Source organism: Rhipicephalus sanguineus, chromosome 5, assembly GCF_013339695.2.
Source record: "Rhipicephalus sanguineus isolate Rsan-2018 chromosome 5, BIME_Rsan_1.4, whole genome shotgun sequence".
Lineage (NCBI taxonomy): Eukaryota > Metazoa > Arthropoda > Arachnida > Ixodida > Ixodidae > Rhipicephalus > Rhipicephalus sanguineus.
In genome coordinates this window covers 64,307,646-64,325,862 of record NC_051180.1, presented here as the reverse complement: position 1 = coordinate 64,325,862, position 18,217 = coordinate 64,307,646, and the positions used below count along the sequence as shown (strand labels likewise).

Below are 18,217 nucleotides of genomic sequence, written 5' to 3'. Positions count from 1 at the left end.
TCCTCCGAATCAGTTTCGTGGAGCGCTGGGAAATTTTTGTCCCGTAAAGAAACACCGTGCTCTTTAGTGTGAAATTTTCTTCCTCATTTCTAGAGGGCAAAGTTTGCTCATTTCCGTATCAGATCATCTCTTTAATATACAGAGGCTATTACTTATCTTTCTACGAGCATTTTTATAGCAATGATACTAAGCTTTCTTTACAGCGTGTTCATTAACGCACTAGTTCCCCTGGGACATAAAGAGTTCTTATGTTACGCCAGATTCGATTAATCCTATTCTAGAAATCCGCATAACCCGCCACGGTGGTCTAGTGGTTACGGTGTTTGACTGCTGACCCGATTGTCGCAGGATTGAACCGCGGCCGCGGCGGCCGCATTTCGATGCAGGTAGGCCTGCGTGATTACATTTACGTGCACGTTAAAGAAACCCAGCTGGTCAATATTTCCGGAGCCCTCCACTACGGCGTCTCTAATAATCATATCGTCGCTTTGGGACGTAAAACCCTAAGAATTATGCGTTAGAAATCCGCATTAAGTGAGCGCACCGTTCAGGAAAAATACCCGAGGTCGTCTCGAGCTGGCCGATGGTAGCGTATTCGTGGCGCTTCGACTTCATTGCCGTCAAAGTCGGTGCAGATCATCGCAAACTCTAAGGAGCGCTTGCCAGGGTCGATCTTCTGTTTAGACACGTCCTCCAACACTTCGCTCATGCTGCGAGAAGAAAATGGCATGAAGTGGCATATGAATAGAGCAAGTAAAATTGTCAAACGTACAAGCGCATCGGCGCCATGGAAGCCATAATATTCCAAAAAAAATCATTCTGAATTGACTTGACACATTCGATAATATTTTTTATTGCTATATTGAAGGACAAGCAGCGCCATCGAGGGAGACGGTGCGACTTGAAGACTGGCACGCACACGCGGGCATCTTCTCTACGCTTGGGCATATATTGTAAATTTGTTCCTCTGTCTGCCTTCACGTCTGTGTTTACAAAAACTTATCATCGCTCGGCGCGGGCCACGCTGCAACGTTTGGGGAAATTTCGTGATAGTTTTAGACTGTTCCGATAAGACTGCGTGCGCTACGCGAGTAGTCGAATTTATTCGGGAGCTATCGTGAGCACCAGCGATAACGCGAAATTTTCGATCACTCATGTATAAAAGACTGAAATTTTCGTGTTCGTCCGATCACTCATGTATAAAAGACGACGATCGTTCGTCCGACCATCAGATTATTCGGCGATCGATGTTGCTTTTGCTTAACGTTTCTTACTTGTCGTTGGCTTTTGACTTGATTTTCTGGGCACTTGTACAGAGAGTTCTACTTGATTTTCAATAAAGAGCTTTATGTTTAACAAGTTCGCCCAATTTCGAAAGAGCTTTATGTTTAACAGTCAGATGGCCACGCGTTTATACAGACCTTCACTACCGTCACAACCACTTGACAGTGTGGCCACGCGTATTATACAGGGTGTTTCAGCTAAAAAGCACCAAGTATAATAAAATTAAGCAAGGCGCTACGGATATCCAATCTGCGCAGTATTGTTCAGCCATATAGAGCCCTTCAGAATATTTTTTCCAAGCCAAGCTCGGCAATTAACAAAGATTGCTTAATGAACTTTTTTAAATAGCCCTAGAGAAAAGTTTTCCAAAAGTTGTAGCCTTGTTCCAAATTTTCAATCTGTGTTAAGATTCCCCTTAAAAAATACCACGTAAATTTTTTCCGGCCGCCAAAAGCGCGGCGCTTTTAAAACGCCGAATTTTAAAAATACCAAATGTAAGTTGAACGCCAAAAGGCGGCGCTTTTAGCTCCGCGCACGAAGGTCGATTATCAAAGGCTGCTCCGCGCAGCAGGCTGCCGGTGACTGCGATGGACGCTAAATGAGGATACAGGCGTACCATCTAAAAAAAAAACTACGAAAGAGCGGCCGTCACGTGTGATGGATCTTTTATCTCGGTCCTTCATCACGCTGTCACCCTAGCCCCTTCCAATGTGTTTCTTCATTGGCGCGAAAAGAAAAGAAAAAATGCCTACGCTGCATCAAATGCTACCTACGGTCTCATGTAGCATTTGTTCCGTGGCTGCCGCTTTTTCGTTGAAGAATTTTTTTTTGTTGTTAAAACGGTATGCTCATTTTGTCGCTTAACGTCCATCGCAGTCACCGATAACCTGTTCCATCAATGTTCGTGCGCGAAGCATCCTTTGATAATTCGTTCAACTTACATTTGAGGGCACCAAAAGCGCCGCGCGCTTGGCGGCAGTCACGTGGTATTTTTTTTTAATTCGCGCACTTTATAGAGAGGCCAGAAAAAATTTAGGCAGGGGAGTTATCTCAACACAGATTGAAAAATTTGATGTTTCTGAACAAGCGCTACAACTTTTGTATTGAAAATTTTTCTCTAGAGTTAGTATTTAAAAAGTTCATTAAGCAATCTTTGTTAATTGCCAAGCTTGGCGGATTGCAAAAACTATTCTGACATGCTCTATATGGCTCAGAACAAAACTGCGCTAATTGGAGACGCGTAGCGCCTATGCTTAATTTTTTAACACTTGGTGCTTTTTAGCTGAAACACCCTGTACATGTTAACCGATGCCGATTATCATCATCTTAGCGTGCATCTGCCTTTGAAGGTTAGAGACAGAGTACGTGAACGAGGGTGTTCGATGGCTGCCTCGGCAGTAAAGGTGTCGTTTGCATCCTCTGGACTTATCTAGTCTTTTCTCTAGCAGCCATATCAAGGAATTGTACAAACGGCGGAGTTATCGAGAGTTATCGGTCCTGTGCAACAAGTAGTACAGCCTCCCCGTAGGGCGTTAACACGATCAGCTCAAAATTACGAGCAGTGCCGTAATTTGCTCGTTTGTTATACGCTAAAAGCTTTCATTTTTCATTCCCAAAAGTATTCATGTTCGCTATTAGTTAACGTTCTTGCTTATCTATCCCGCTTACAAACTTCACGAATACGGGCTTTCATTCGTTTCGGAGAAAGCTCCATCCGAAAGTTGGACTTCATTGGGCCTTAACAAGGGACATTTCATGCTCATTTATGGGACGCAGTGCAGCATATAAATCTACGACTAATCGATGAAGCTTCACGTTGACGCGCTCTTTGATCGGGTGCTACTTCGGCACAGCCGGCCTAAACAGCGTAGCCACGTCGTTTTCATTCGCTCACTCCTAAGTACAGTTTGCACACTTTGCGGAGTCTTTTTGTCCCACAAGAACTAATCGTTATATGTTCGCTTGCGTTTCCTTCCTGAAAACTCGGCTCTCCGCCACATTCTTACCAATAATACTGTAAAACGCTGATATTGTGCACGCCGCTCAAAGTATCGGGCACGCGGCATCTGAGCAAGGAAAGGACCCGCAAAGGTGCATACCAATTACGGTTGTGGGGAAAACAAACACCGCAAAGGGGGCAACTGTTTTTCCGGTGCTTGACATCGGAACTAAGTCGCACCATTTGAACGCATACATCTCCATGCTTCATGCTGACAGAGCTTCCAGCCTTGACAACACCTGACCAGTAGGAAAAATGACAGCTTCATAGTCACTTTGCGCTTTCATGTGGTGTAACGCGTAAGAATAAAGCATTTTGCACCGGACAACAGTGAGGGTCTGCAGAAAAGAGTTCGACAAGAGAGTAACAACGCACACGTTTAGCCCGAGATGAAGTGCCATCACGCACGACGTTCTATCAACGGTGCGCAGTCGGCATCCTAAAACATGCGTATGGTACGTACATCTTCAAACTATGTACTATAAGTTCAGCTATTGGAACACACATGGATACCTAAAGACAGTACTTACGTCATCTTGAGACGTCTCGTGGACGGAGGCTGGAAGTTGGCGTACAACATTCGTGGACCCTCAGACAGTATGATGATATCAACTTCGAAGTCTTCCTGTAGCAAAAAAAGATGAATTTGAACGTCGTTTATAGTGTCAATGTTCGCCTGCAAAACGCACATAGGAACGCTAAATGACAAGCTTTTAAAAAAGCTTAGACCGCCTGAAACACTCCTTGGTTCTGTTGCGTGCAATCGCCAATCCAAACATCGATTTCGAAAGCGAAGAAGCAAAACAAAAGCGGAGATCCAGCGTTCGGGTTCCAATCCTGGACCAAGACAAACTTCTCGTCATTTCTGAAGATTCATGTCCGAGAAATCCGACTGTATTTTCACTGTAGCTTTCGTGCTACGATTATGTGGATGACCATTATTCCCCTTCCATGAACTTTTCTCCACCTTACGGAGTCCCACAGACCTGATTTGTCATAAGCATGAACTGCAATTCACATGGCTACATCTTGCAACGAATCAACTGATTGCTTGAGCAGTATGCTGAACAGATTTCAAATACTGCATGCTTTAAAACAGAAGCGGTGATGGGACCATGATGGAGATAAGTGAAACGGCAAAGCTCGTAAAATGACGCAATATTTGCGTCAATGTTCACCTCGATCGTCGTAACAGATAAAAAAAGGCATATATACGCGTGCGTGTCAAAGAGGTGTGGTTTTCTGCAGTATTAACGTTCGCTCCGATATTGTAACGCCTGTATATGGTAGCAGAGGGCAAAAAAAAAATTACAAAAGTATGTGCTTTAGAATTTTCGCAGCGTCCATTGTGTTGTACGTGCGGTACTTAAGTCGACCAACTTCTCACACGTCTGACAAATCGACTGATCCACCAGTCTACACTTACTTTGAAACGTTCGATGAATTTCTCGAGGGTGATCTCGCCTTGAATGTCAATGGCTGTCCACAAGGTGTACTCCTGGCCGTGAAACTGTTGCAGAAAAGTCGACAAAACAAGAACATAGCGTTAGGCTGAGTGCTTTTGCGACGTATTCGCTCGACTTTTACATTGCGCACGCAACCCTTTTATATAGTCAAGCCACTAATGTGACATTTTATTCAGTTGTAACGTGTCTATATGCGTGTTCGTAATCACGGGGTGCGGTCTACAGCCGGTGAAGCGTCGTAACGTTGGCTTACGAGGTGTTTGCCAAATATTAATAAATGAGTACACTGCAAGGGACAACCTTTTGCACTTCGCACATTATCACATTTACATGTGTCTGGCATACATAGACATTTTTATCATTGACTTCAAACCGAGTACTCCGGACTCTCGAAACTTATCAAGGGGACGTGGAGTCTATGAAGCCTTTCGACCATAATTCGCGAAGGTTTCCACGCGCGACTGCGGTCTCCCGATAACAGGCGTCGCAAACTATTCCACAGACTCAAACTATCCTTAAGCTATCCTCATATCAAATTACCAAAGTATATGTCTCAAACAATTCTACACTCTTCAACGACGATTCGGATGCAGAACACATATATATAATGAAAGAGCCCACTTAGAGAAAGATGACCTATAAACTCGTGCTTCTACACTGATTAAACTCAACGACCGGATGTAACACAGCAACAACAAAATGTTTCTTCATTCTTAAGGCTGGAGTTTTATTGACGATGCAAGAATAAACCTTTTCTTGGCTCACATTTTTCTTGGCAGGAGGAATGGGTTCGGAAAAGCCGAAGAAAGGCAGCGCCAGGTTGACGAAACCATTCTTGTACAGCTCCAACTTTTTGTGACCCTGAGTCAGCTGTTCAAAAGACGCCATTGAGAAAACAAACACGACGATTTAATAGCGCCATTAAAATCATCTCGAGATCGGGAGAGAGCAATGCGGCACTTTCTCCACTTCCCGTACAATTATATCGCGCAAACACGTAGCACAAAAGACGAGGCACGTTCACTGACACAGTTCCGTAACACAGCCCTGCGAGTGCACGCGCCTGAACGAATAACCAGTGGGATTGTGCCTAATAAATTCGCATAGTAGCTGTGTTTATGTTTCTCTTTGCATGTTCGTATTCTTCTTATTGATCCATAGTTACGACATGCTAAGGAGTTGGGGTATCTGCGCAGCAACTGCTGCTCACGTGTGTTCGTGCAGTAAAGTTCAGCTGAAGTACGGCGTTCGTGTTCCGTTTCTTGCAATCTACAATGCTACGTTGTGGCAGAACAGCACAGAAAACGGGGCGAAGAAAATATAGGACACAGCGCTGTGCGCTGTATATTGTTCGTCCCGTTTCCTGCGATGTTCTGCCGTAATGTTCATGAACCAACTTGCCCACGTAAGAACCCTTGTGCATTGCATCTACCATGCTAATATGCGCAGAAAAAATTCCCGTTTCAGAAACGCTCGCTGCAAAATTAACTTCTCATTATTTCGCCAACTCTCTCTTAGCAACTTATTAAGATCAATAAGGCTCAGATTGTAGATAGAGCATAGACAAGACGTACAGAGCGCTGAAATTCCAGCAGTTTACTCAGTTTTGACAAAACCTCGCTTTCGCTTGCCCCGGGCCCTGTGTTTTATTACGCTGTACACTAAAAAATTAGGCCTATTAAGACAACGTAGAGTATTTTTTTCATTACATCACATAATCATTCAGTTTACTTATCAACCCATAGTGTCGTCCTTCCGAGAAATGAATTCCGGGGTTCCAGACCACGATACGATTATGAGGCACACCGAATAGGGAAAGGTACGATTTAATCTTGACATGTGTTTCTTCAGAGCGCATCTGAACCTAAGTACACGTATGGTCGTTTCTGCCTTTCACTGCTATCAAAATGCGCCCACCGTGGCCGTGAATCGAGTCCTCAACCTCAGGCTTAGCAGCGGAACTCTATGGCCGTCATGTAATCGTGGCGGATAGTGTCCTCTCTCCCTCAGTTACGCGTCACGTACGTTCGGTGCACTCGATGACCCTTGCGCAACACATTGTATAGCGTTAACGTTTCGGCATAAACTGGCACTCTAAATGTGAGTGGTGACATCACCTTGTACAGCTCGAGACAGGCGAGGCCCGCCACGAGCGATGTGGTGGTGGCAATGGCCGGTATGATCTTGCCCGCGATGAGCTTGCTCTTGAGTCGGTCGGCCGGCTCGATGTTGTAGTTGGCGGCACGCAGGTTGGAGGCCGCCACGATGAAGTCCACGTGGAAGTTTGTGTCGTCGTCCTTCTCAAACTCCAGCGTCGTAAGTTCCACGTCTCCGAGCTCACTCTGGTCCGGCAGTTCCTCGAGCAGCTGGTTTACGCGATCCGAGTCTGCACGTGAGAGAGAGAAAAAAAAAAGATTCAGGCAGATCGAATTTAAGTTGTTGTCAATGTATATTTGTGAACGCATCATTGGATCGAGAGTGAATGAATTATCCAACGATAGACAGAATATGCTTACACTAGCCGACATTTGCCCATCGAAAGCCACCCATAGACAATAACAGCAATCATTTATGCGTATTAAAAAGATCAGCCGACATTCATAATTTAGCCGATATGAGCTAACGGTAATCGGTGCTAACAAATACCGGTATAGTGTGCGGATAAATATAGAAAACGAAGACACCGGTCAGCGCTCTTAAGCGACCGCGAGGTGGTTATTAGCAAAGGACGTGCTCCAGCATTGGAAAGAGAAGGATCTCGCAGCTGCTCACGCAATGAAGCTACATTGTAAAACGTTACCATTCATACCTCTCTAAACGACCTTTCACAAGAGACTGCGCCTTTTTGTCTATTACTGCCTTTTCCATTGCGTCACCATAGGCGTGCACGTGATCAGATGATCGATTAATCCTATAATCACTAATCTCCGTCCTTACTTGTTTACGGTTCCTCATTCTTTACCGTAACGAAGCAACCCGATCACTATGCCGCCTTGTCATCTGATTATGGACATTGCTTTATTAGGACCTTCAGTACGCTAGGCATTTTCAGTTACTTTGTTTCGACGCTATTTCAGCATTTAAACTGAAACCATGGCTATGTTCTCTACGCTTTCCTAGGTTTTTCTATCTCTGCTTCATATAGCCGTGCTATATTTGCGAATTACGAACATGCAAAGCCGAAAGAAACGGCTTGCATAACCTAAACACGTACCGCTCTGTGCCACTGCAACGGTGGTGTTGCCCGCGGCGACGTTCGCGTTTGGTAGTGGATCGAATGCTGAACTTCAACTACTTTGAGCATTTCAGCGATCGCCTCACGGTCCGTAATTGCGCGGAATGCCAAACATCGTTGCTCGCAGGTTCGCTGCAGCCACGATGTAATCCATGTGCAAGGCCTGCGACACAACGCCAGAGTAAAGCGCTAGTCGTAGAGGCGTCTCGAGTGTTGTGTTGTAATTCGAGCAATAAAACTAACTTCGACAACAGTAACGTCCAAAGACTATACGGACACATTCATGATGCGGTTTGTGCAGCTCTCACATAAAGGCAGATGGAAAAAGTAGAAACACGGGTAATGGGGCATAGCACAGCAGACCCGAGACATAACAGAGACGTTCATACAAAAAAAAAGAGGGCAGGTAGGTCTGTCCGCAGTTAACTGGCTACAGAACAGCGAAAATAATCTTGATAAGCACCGCAGGTACTGATTAAGAATTGATTTTCAATCTGTCAATCTATAAAAGTGGATTGATTGATTGATTGATTGATTGATTGATTGATTGATTGATTGATTGATTGATTGATTGATTGATTGATTGATTGATTGATTGATTGATTGATTGATTGATTGAATAACGGTTCTTGATCAGCACCTGTGGTATACGCATTGTATACGTTTTTTGTGTCCGCAAGTGAGCCACTTCTAAAGGTTCTCACACGCGTTGTTCGTTACGACTTGGATTCTTCCTTCCTTGCCCCGCCACGGTGGTCTAGTGGTTATGGCGCTCGGCTGCTGACCCGAAGGTCGCGGGATCGAATCCCGGCCGCGGCGGCTAAATTTTCGATGGAGGCGAAAATGTTTGAGGCCCGTGTACTTAGATTTAGGTGCACGTTAAAGAACTCCAGGTGGTCGAAATTTCCGGAGCCCTCCACTACGGCGTCTCTCATAATCATATCGTGGTTTTGGGACGTTAAACCCCAGATATATTATTATTATTATTATTATTATTATTATTATTATTATCTTCCTTCCTTGTTTCCCAAAGAAAACTTAGTTCAGAATCGGCGTACTTCTTCATCTGTATGAGCGTTGCATATCCCACATCATGAGCGGACACCAACTAGCTCAAGTTTTCTGCATCACCACACACGCGCCTTACATATGTGCAAACACAAATGCACGCATACAAACACACAAACACTCGCACGACTTGTGTATACTCTTACGTTGTTGGGGTTGAACTCAATGGGGTGAGGGCACCGTTTGAAGCCAGACCAGAAGGGAGCACCGGAGCTCGTGGTCTGCGAGGAAGAGTAGTTGAGAAAGGTCAAGCCCGCTGTGTAATTCAAATTCAGCGTCAATATCGGTCGAGAGAGAAACGAACCTACTAGCAGTGGACACCGAGAATTATTCGAAACGTCTCTGTCTATTGTTTGCAGTTTCCCACGTCCCATGTTCCTTTTAGCCTAATGCTACCAAATCAGCAATAGCGTCAGCGTTCCATTATGACCACGGGTGGCCAAATATTTATGAAAACGAAATACCAAAAACACCCGTGTGCTTAAATTTAGGTTGTCTAAATTAATCTCGAGTCCTCCAACGAGGCGTGCATCAATCATACCTTGGTTTGGGCACGTAAAACTCCAGCAGTTCTCATTAACCCCGTCATGAACTTCACGGCAGTTAGTGCGCAGTAAAAGTTGGCTCGACCTTGTCTGCTTACTTTCAAGTACACTGGTACACTCCTACGCATATTGCTATGTAGTTAAGCAGCACCATTCGAAAAATATCAAGATTATGACAGTTTCTTAATACGAAGATATTACACTGACATTCATTACCGTGCTTCTTATTCTCCTTCACCAGTCGGATTAAGACCGCTAACACTGGGTTAACTATAACAAACGCGCCGTATGTATCAATCTATGCTAAGCTATTATTGGTCGTCGGTATCCCCGTTCAGTAGGTACACGGTAACACCACATCTCCGTCTACTTCGCTCGCAATGCCCGAGAAATGAGAGCTCGTACGTGATTCTCTGGATAGTTGCGAAGCAGCAATCGTATCTGGTTGTCGTACTGATCCTGGAACCGTAGCCGAGCGAAGACAACGCAGTCGTCGAAGACTGTCGCTCGCTGGTCGAGCAGAATTTTCTTTATTTCCTCCAGCGTCACCACCTGCGGCGAAAATGGCGACGATAAACCTATCCACTCACCTTGCGCCATATTGCCGCGTTATCTGCGAAGCATCTATTGCGCGCGCTACGAGCCAACGCTGCCGCAATGCCGGCAACTTGCGAAGTATTTGCGGAATGAAGCATTAAATTAAGGGGGAAACATGTTTCTTACCTGCTGGCTGAGTGGTAGCCTTCGCGTCATTTTCGGAAGAAACTCGGGGTCACTGTAATGGACAATGAACAAAAACATCAATTTATTGCATTATACGCGATGCGATCACGACACCAACTGAACGGATTAGATGAAACCAATATGAAGATTTTGTCCACAGGACAATGAAGGCATGAACGCAACAAAGCCAGTGACGAGAAACATGAAGCGCAACACCGGGCCAGTGTCTAAATGTATGGCGATAATTCAGCGAATATAAGTTCTAGGACAGTGGTTAGATCTGCTGCTCTAAGTATTCAGCCGGCTACGCCATTGCTGCGTAGTTGATGTGCGTGCGTGTGCGTGCGTATGTGTGTCACTCGCACAGTACAGAACTTTTTACGGGTTTGCATGCCCAGAACAATGACTCTGACGTCACGTCTAAGTAAACACATATTTAAGTTGTAAATTGGGTGCTCAGTCAGCATCAGTTTCGCGTTTCGATAAATGTTGATATGTTTTAAGCTTCTCTAGTCGCAACCGTTTCGGCGACAGTTAGCAGTCAGGTGATGATAGAGCACCGATTAATGTAATAGATGCAGAACTTGGGTGCGAATTCACAGGCCAACGTAAGCAACACGGCTGATGTCTTCTTCACAATTCGCATAAGCAATACTATTAAACGGCGCGCCTCCATTGTGTGACCTCCGCGAACTTTCGTGCCGTCCCTTCTCCGAGAAACACTAAACACACATTCGCAGGGTAAATGATGCCTTCAACCAAGCACACACGTGTGCGTGGTCGCAGACAGTCTGGTAGTCCATATTCAGCATGATATTAATGAGAACTAACAGACAATAATGCCAAGGAAAGTATAGGGGGTGTTATTTGTAATAATTGGGATATAAATGTGAAGAAAGTAAAGTGCACGAAAAGATAACTTGCTGCCGGCAGGGACACAAGTACCACCCCCTATACTTTCCTTGGCATTATTGTCTGTTGGTGCTCATTACTATTGTGTCTAACAAAGAAAAACGAGCCCTTAAAAGTCATATTCCCTTCATTCATAGCGAGGGTCTCACTCTGGCAGACTTGATGCCTTCAGGTAGTATGCGAGGGATTATTGGTCAGCTGCCAGCTCGTAAAAAGATCACGTGCTACGTCAGGCAAAAAAGTCAGAAGAAGAGTGTTCCACACGCGCCGCCATGGCTGCGATCGGCGCTGACTAACACTTCTATGTTTAAATGCACATATAAACCCTATAAAGTGGACGAGGGGATGACCGCCGCCGTAGCTCAGTGGTAGAGCATCGGACGCGTTATTCGAAGGTCACAGGTTCGGTCCCTGCCGGCGGCAAATTATCTTTTCGTCCACTTTACTTTCTTCACATTTATAGTCCAATTATTACAACTAACACCCTCTATACTTTCCTTGGCATTATTGTCCGTTAGTTTTCATTAATATTGTGTCTAACAAAGAAAGACATATTCTCCCCATATTCAGCATGGCGTGTCCTATTCAGCCTGGTGCGTTCTATTAATGACTGTGTTGAAGCGTAAGGAGAGCCGGATAATCAACACACGGTACGTTGACCACATTCTGCCCGCGATCATCTTTGTCGGTTTGAAGCTGATTTCTGACTTGTATAAGCAGTGTAGGTTTTGAAACCAGCGGATGGCCTTATGCTCAAAACACAAAGCCATTTTTCACCGTCAAATGCGACCGATCACCGCAAGCACACGAATAGAGGTGTGTGGGACGTTCATTCGTAATGCAATCGCTGTCGTCAATCTATCACTATACTGACGCAGCGTGAATAGATCGAACATGCGCCTCCCCACTGTGTTTTGCTTGAACGTAGAATCGCTCACTGTACCGCTAGCGAACCAACGATGTAGAATTCAAGTTTTCGACCTTAGGAAATATTTAAACTAAATTAGATTTTCTTGGCGTAAGGAAACAGTGTCTGCAGTAGATGTCATATTGTGAATAGTTGTATGCACTCGCTGGTACTCTGCCTTTTATATACTCACTTTAAGTACTGGACGGCGTTTGAGGCCACCTGCTTGAACAGACCCTCAAATTCATCTCGTGCCCACTGGAAAGAAAAATGTCGATCGCTTCCCATACGACATTTTTTAACACAGCATCAACGTTTAAAATAGCGCTGCATATGAGCAAAGTATGTAATGTTTAATTTCTCTCAGTAGACCAAGCTTTGCGAACGTAGGCTTAGGATTGACCGCCCTCCTTCACTCATATTGTGTGTACCGTCGAGAATAGTTAAAACGTTCACGTCTTGCGAAGGTTTCTGCTGCGATTGCAAGTCGTTTCTGTTGCCTCCTATTTCCCGAGTGTGCTGGAAAGTTGCAGAATAAAATGCCCTCACACTGATTTGTCTGCACAATGGCAAGTAAGAAGCTTTGACCCAGTTAACGGCTTTACGATCACGTATAAGGTTACGTAAAAGGTCGAGTTGCAGAGTACGAGCATGGCGGCACGTGCTGACGCTAAGAAATCCGGCAAAACTGAGTTTTGTGAAGTCGCCACAGCAACGCCGCTTTTCAGAAAAACCCAATTACAGGGCCCGTGTTCCCAAAGGCCTCTTACGCTTCAACTGTTCGCAGCGGAAAGTTTTAGCCGATCTTGTTGCTGAATACATCGTTACGGAATGCTGTCAGCCAATGGCAGGATTTCTTGCATACAAAAAGGTTTCGTTATTGGGGCCCCGCTCTTAACGAACCAGCTGCAAAACATTGTAATGGGGAAATCACATTCCTCAACTTTCAACATGAATCCATTTCTGTGTGCTGTCAGGAAGACGTCAAATCCGTGCGGTTTGCAACAACAACCAAAGAAATGGAATAAAAAGCTAAACACGAATTAGGAGAAGCTGTTTTGACAGGTACGTTTTCAGATGGCAAGTACGTTTCTGTCGGTACTCACTGAACATATGATTTAGTACGAAGCGAAATCCTGCAAAGCTCAAAGCGATAGTAGCATCACAGACTTTGAACCTCATTAGCACGACAATGTGATAAAGCTTGCGCACAAGAACCAATCGTTTTGAAGGGTTGACAGTGCGGTCTAAACCTGCATCTATACGTCACGTCATGCGCGGTTTTACAAAACAGATGAGATACATCATGAAGATAAACAGATGCTAAAGGTCAATAAAAAGTTTTTACGCTGTGCATGTTCTCCAATGCGTTTAACAGCACAGTGATTATGCACATTGCTCGCGGATCATGCATTCTTAAATGTCTCCGTCACTGGCGTAACAACTCGGTATAATGCTGTCTCCTGAATCAGTCAGTTATGTTCGTGCAAATCACCGGCCAGTTTTCATGTTTTCATGCAAAGTCATATTTTTGAGCGCCGTTAATTTATGTGTGCGTTCCCATCCCCGCCTAATCGCGTTAGCGTACAAAGAAAGCGGTGACACGAGGGGAATTCCTAAATAAGTGCCGTTTTGCTATAAAGCAAAATGCTTTCATTAGTAAAACAATTTTATGGCGGTTTTAGTTTCGCACAAAACTGCAGTTTTCTTCGTATTTGGGTTAACTTCCGAGCACCTTTCGTAACGCAGTACTACATCCTTGAAACGATCTGCATTGAAGTTCGTCGCCCCGAGAATTGAACCAGTCGACAACGAGCGCCTAAAATATTTCTCTTTTTTAATTACGTTTCGGTGAAGAAGAATGGCGCCACTACTTTGAATGATTTTTTTTTTTTTGCAATATATCGACATCTTGAGGCCTAACAAATTGTGCGCATGCAAGGTGGGTATCGAAAACTCTTGCCGACCAACACAGAGGAAAGAATGACGAGTGGAGGACCGTTACTGGAGTGCTATCAACACAACATACGACTTTTGTTACAAATCGTTAACGTTTTCGAAGAGGTGGAGCGGTAAGCCTGAGAGAATTGGATGACTTGGCGAGCCACAGCGGGACCTCGCGCAACCTTGAATATATGTTCCCATAGAATATTTAGAATTGAAGGAGACCTCTCGGATTACGTCGCTTGCTCTCCAGATCAACTAACTTTATTTTTCATCTTCCTCCTCTAGAAGTGAAATAAAGAATACGTACCTGCAGGGTGTGCTCGATGTTGTTGGGGAAATGCTTGATGGTGCAGACAGGTATCGATTTTTCGGGAGGGTCGTGGGACGACGAATAGGACTCCGTCATGTCGGGCTTCACGACCTGCACGTTGCCCTTGGTTCCCATAGTGCCAGACTCGAGCAGGGGCTTCCGGTAATACACGCAGCGTTTGTCCATGTACTGGCCTGCACGACGTCTCTTAATCAGCCGAGCTCGAACGCATTTGCTACGACAGCGGCGCTAATTATTATGCACGATAAATGATTAGCGATGCGTGCAGCAGTCGTCGCATTTCAAAGATTAGAGGACGCTTAAGTCCCGCTTTTAAGAGCGGAACGCGATATCGCGCCCTTTTTCCGTCGCCTTCCCATTCGATTGACACGCTTCGCTTTTCGGTGGACACCTTGACTGTGTCCGTAATGGAAGGAACGTGTGTGCGAGAGACGTTGCCAGTTGTAAACACTGTTAGCGTAAGGATACCGATTTGGGCTTGTTGGTTCATGGTAAACTGGCTTGTAGCCTAGCGCAGGAACATCCGAGGGCAACGGATGAAGTAACAAGCCGACACAAGCGCTACTGCAAGGGCGCCTACAGCAACTGTGCTTGCGAAGACACCGCTACGTCGTAATTGACTGCGCCGTAAATCCGGGACACCATGCGCCATAAATGATGGAATTGCGGGGGGGGGGGGGGGGGGAGGAGGAGGAGGGGGGGAAGCAGGCATCCTGCATAGTATGCCATTTCCTTGATTCAGCTGGAGTAATCACACTGCAAATGTAGTGATAAATAATAACATCAATGATGATAACGACGTTTATTTCTTCAGCGTTTTACCGAGAAGTCTTGAATGTGCAGAACAGCTCCTTGGTCCTGTCAAGCGAAGGAGGTGCACGTGGAATTTGACCTCTAGCCACCTCCAGATTTGCGATGACAACGTCAACAGAACCCTCAAGGTATACGTTTGACCCTCGGTAAAAATGACAGTCGGGCAAAGAGCGGTGAGGGGAGGGTGTTTTCGAGGTTAGTAAGTCGGCTCCCGCATGAAGCAGCGCTGTTAGTTATAATGCCGAATTTTAGGAACCACGCAAGCACCTTCGGCAAGATGAATGGCACGTGCAGCGGTTATTCTGCTCCGTACGAAGTACCCCGCACGACACTATTCCCGCAATGCGTTCCCGAGCTTCGGCAATTACCCAGGCTAGTTTTTCAAGATGGCCGCACACTCACGTGCGTTCACGTTGTCCAGCGCATTGGCCACGCCGTCCAGAGATTCGAAGAAGTCGTCGTTGTAGACTTTCTCGGTCTCTGGACCCACTCTGTTTTCGTGTACGGCGATGTTCACCTCGGGGTTCATTTCAAGCACAGCTCTGGCGGCCGTCGTGGACTTCATTTGCTGCGCGCGGCATCAGACACGCGTCATCAAGACCAATCGGTGTAACAGCTAGGTCTCAAAGCCTTGTTCCAATAAGAAGTTAAAGCCTATTGTTCGGGCGCAACAAACGCACAATTATACAATGCGGCCTCGGGTCCACTCTAGAGGAACGCGTGCTAGTCAACAAAACTTTTCGCCTCTGAGTACACTTTCTGCAATGCCCGCCGTGTTAGCTCAGCGGGTATGGTGCACCGCGGCTAATAACGAGGGCACGGATAGGATTCTCTGCCACGATGGCCGCATTTCGCTTTGATGGTGGCGAAATGCGAAAACATACGCGTACATACACAGCTAGGTACACCTTCAAGAAACCCGGTAGAGATGGCAATATCGATCGATGAACGATTAACAGATTTATAGCTGAAAAAGCCTGCGCAAAACGATTAATCTTAACCTATGTTTAACTTTCATTAATCAACGTAATCGATTAGAGCTTTTCTATTATTCGATTTGCGGACAGTGACAGGAGCGACGCGAAAATTATGACATCGTACTAGAATTCTGAGGAAAAGGTACGACTGTGACGCTGAAGTTATACTGCATGGTGGTTGAGTGAGAGCGACACACTCTATTGACTGTTTTCTCGAGTCACACTAATGGCGCTGCCGTCGAAGTCAAGCCCTTTCCCTCTCTTCTACCGCACTACGCATGCACTACGTGGCGACGTCAATTTCGGCGAGAGAACTCTCCGTGAAAACATGTGCTGCATATGTTTCCTCGTTTTATCGGGCATACGTTCTTAGCAAAAAAAAAAGTCAGTTTCGCCTCAAGGGCGAAGCAAGGAGTGCGATAGCAAGAAATTGCAATGTTACAGAAAGAACGGCAAGCAGCTAGAAACTTGCTGCGCGCTGCTCAAGCACAAAGGGCGCAGGAAAAGAAAACACACAAGGCGAGTGCGAACTGTTCCAGCTCGACATTTGCAGCGCGCTGCTCAAACACAAAGAAGGACGCACGAAAAGAACGCACAGGTAAACACAGGACGAGCGCGAACTGTGACAGTTCTTACTTCAACTAGCCCCTACTCTGGCTCTTGTAGCTAGCTGCTCACTCCTTTCGCAAACGCGGCCTCTGCAGCGAGCAAAGTGACTTTCGTGCAGTCTATACCTTCAAAGCAAACTTTGCGTTGAAAGCACGAGACTTACAAAACTCCCCCTCAAGAGATGAGCGCGCCAGCATGTTCGGCCACGCCCTGTATGTCAAAGTACAAGTCGGAGGCGCGCATCCCAACGCCGGTGAAGCATTAGACAGTTTTAGAATTGGGGACCTAAGAAATTTGCGAGCCGCCAGGACATGCGCAGAACCCAAGCCACTCTCGAACTCTTGCGCTCGCGTTGACCCAATATCCTGCAGCCCCTTTGGGTGGCGAACAAAACCGGAGAGCGCGCGAGCTCAAGAGAAGAAAATGAAGACAGCGCTTGGCAGTGACATGTGAAGCCACGGCTCGGGTTCCGTGAGGGCGTCGATTCTGGTCACAAAAATAAAACTTCATTAGGGTCTAGTTGGTACATATTCCTGGGGCTAAAATTGCAGCGCTAACGCACTTCTTTGTCCTTCTTACTCCTTTACTTCTTTGTGCCTGCACCGATCTCAATATAATTTCATGTCTCCGCGTATCTAATACACTATCATCTTTGTTACAAGATGTAAACTGTGATCCTGGTACAGACGTCTCATTTCTTCCCTCCTGTGGCATAAGCCTGCAAGAGCCAAAGCGTTTCCACTAGCTCGCGCTACCACGAGCCACGGGACACTCTTCTTTTAGGAGCGAAGCACCAAAGGGTCTCGGCGTGTCGGCGTGCATCGTCGTGTCCTGTCGTGACAGTTCATTTGCTTGAGCGCAAGAGAGGGCGCCACTGCCTCAGCGCTCGCCGTGTGGCGAGAGAGAGCGACCTGCGTGCGTTGACTATGGAAACGCTCTTTCTGCGATGAACGCTCAACTACCAGCTCGCAAGGAACGAGAACGCGCCCTCGCCCGCGAGAGAAACGCAGACGCAGGCAGAGTCTGCTAGCGACTTTCTTGATTGAAAACCGAACGCTCGCGCTGCACAACCGTTAACCTACCACTGCAGGCATCTCGTCCAAATTTGGAATGTAGAGGTGCAGGTGATCTTTTGCGCCGGTCCCTGAAACCTCTGCAATTCCACTGTATTATCGAGAGCGATTCTTTTTTTCTCCGTGCTTTAGAAGTAGGCCCTGCCATATTTATTATATTTGTTGAGATGGGTTAGTGAACGGACCCGCGGGGAGAGCTGTACCGCCACTCTGCACATTTTCTAGGGAGTCGGTGAATTCCTCGTGTTTCTCGCCCTCCGCGGCGCGGAGAATTTTACTGGGTCGCTCACCCGAACCCTACCCGAGAGGACTGGGAGGCGGCCCTGCT

General features: G+C 46.1%; 1 protein-coding gene across 1 annotated transcript; it reads right to left on the bottom strand.

Annotated features, from left to right (window-relative positions):
* Window positions 1-547: 547 nt before the first annotated feature.
* LOC119394694 (ubiquitin-like modifier-activating enzyme 1) lies at window positions 548-15,795 on the bottom strand. The gene is given in 14 exon segments (XM_049415957.1): window positions 548-710; window positions 3,814-3,908; window positions 4,710-4,793; window positions 5,515-5,619; window positions 6,867-7,135; window positions 7,952-8,029; window positions 8,032-8,077; window positions 8,079-8,147; window positions 9,199-9,273; window positions 10,003-10,149; window positions 10,321-10,372; window positions 12,333-12,397; window positions 14,394-14,590; window positions 15,633-15,795. Coding segments are annotated over 14 exon segments (1,608 nt in total).
* Window positions 15,796-18,217: the final 2,422 nt, after the last annotated feature.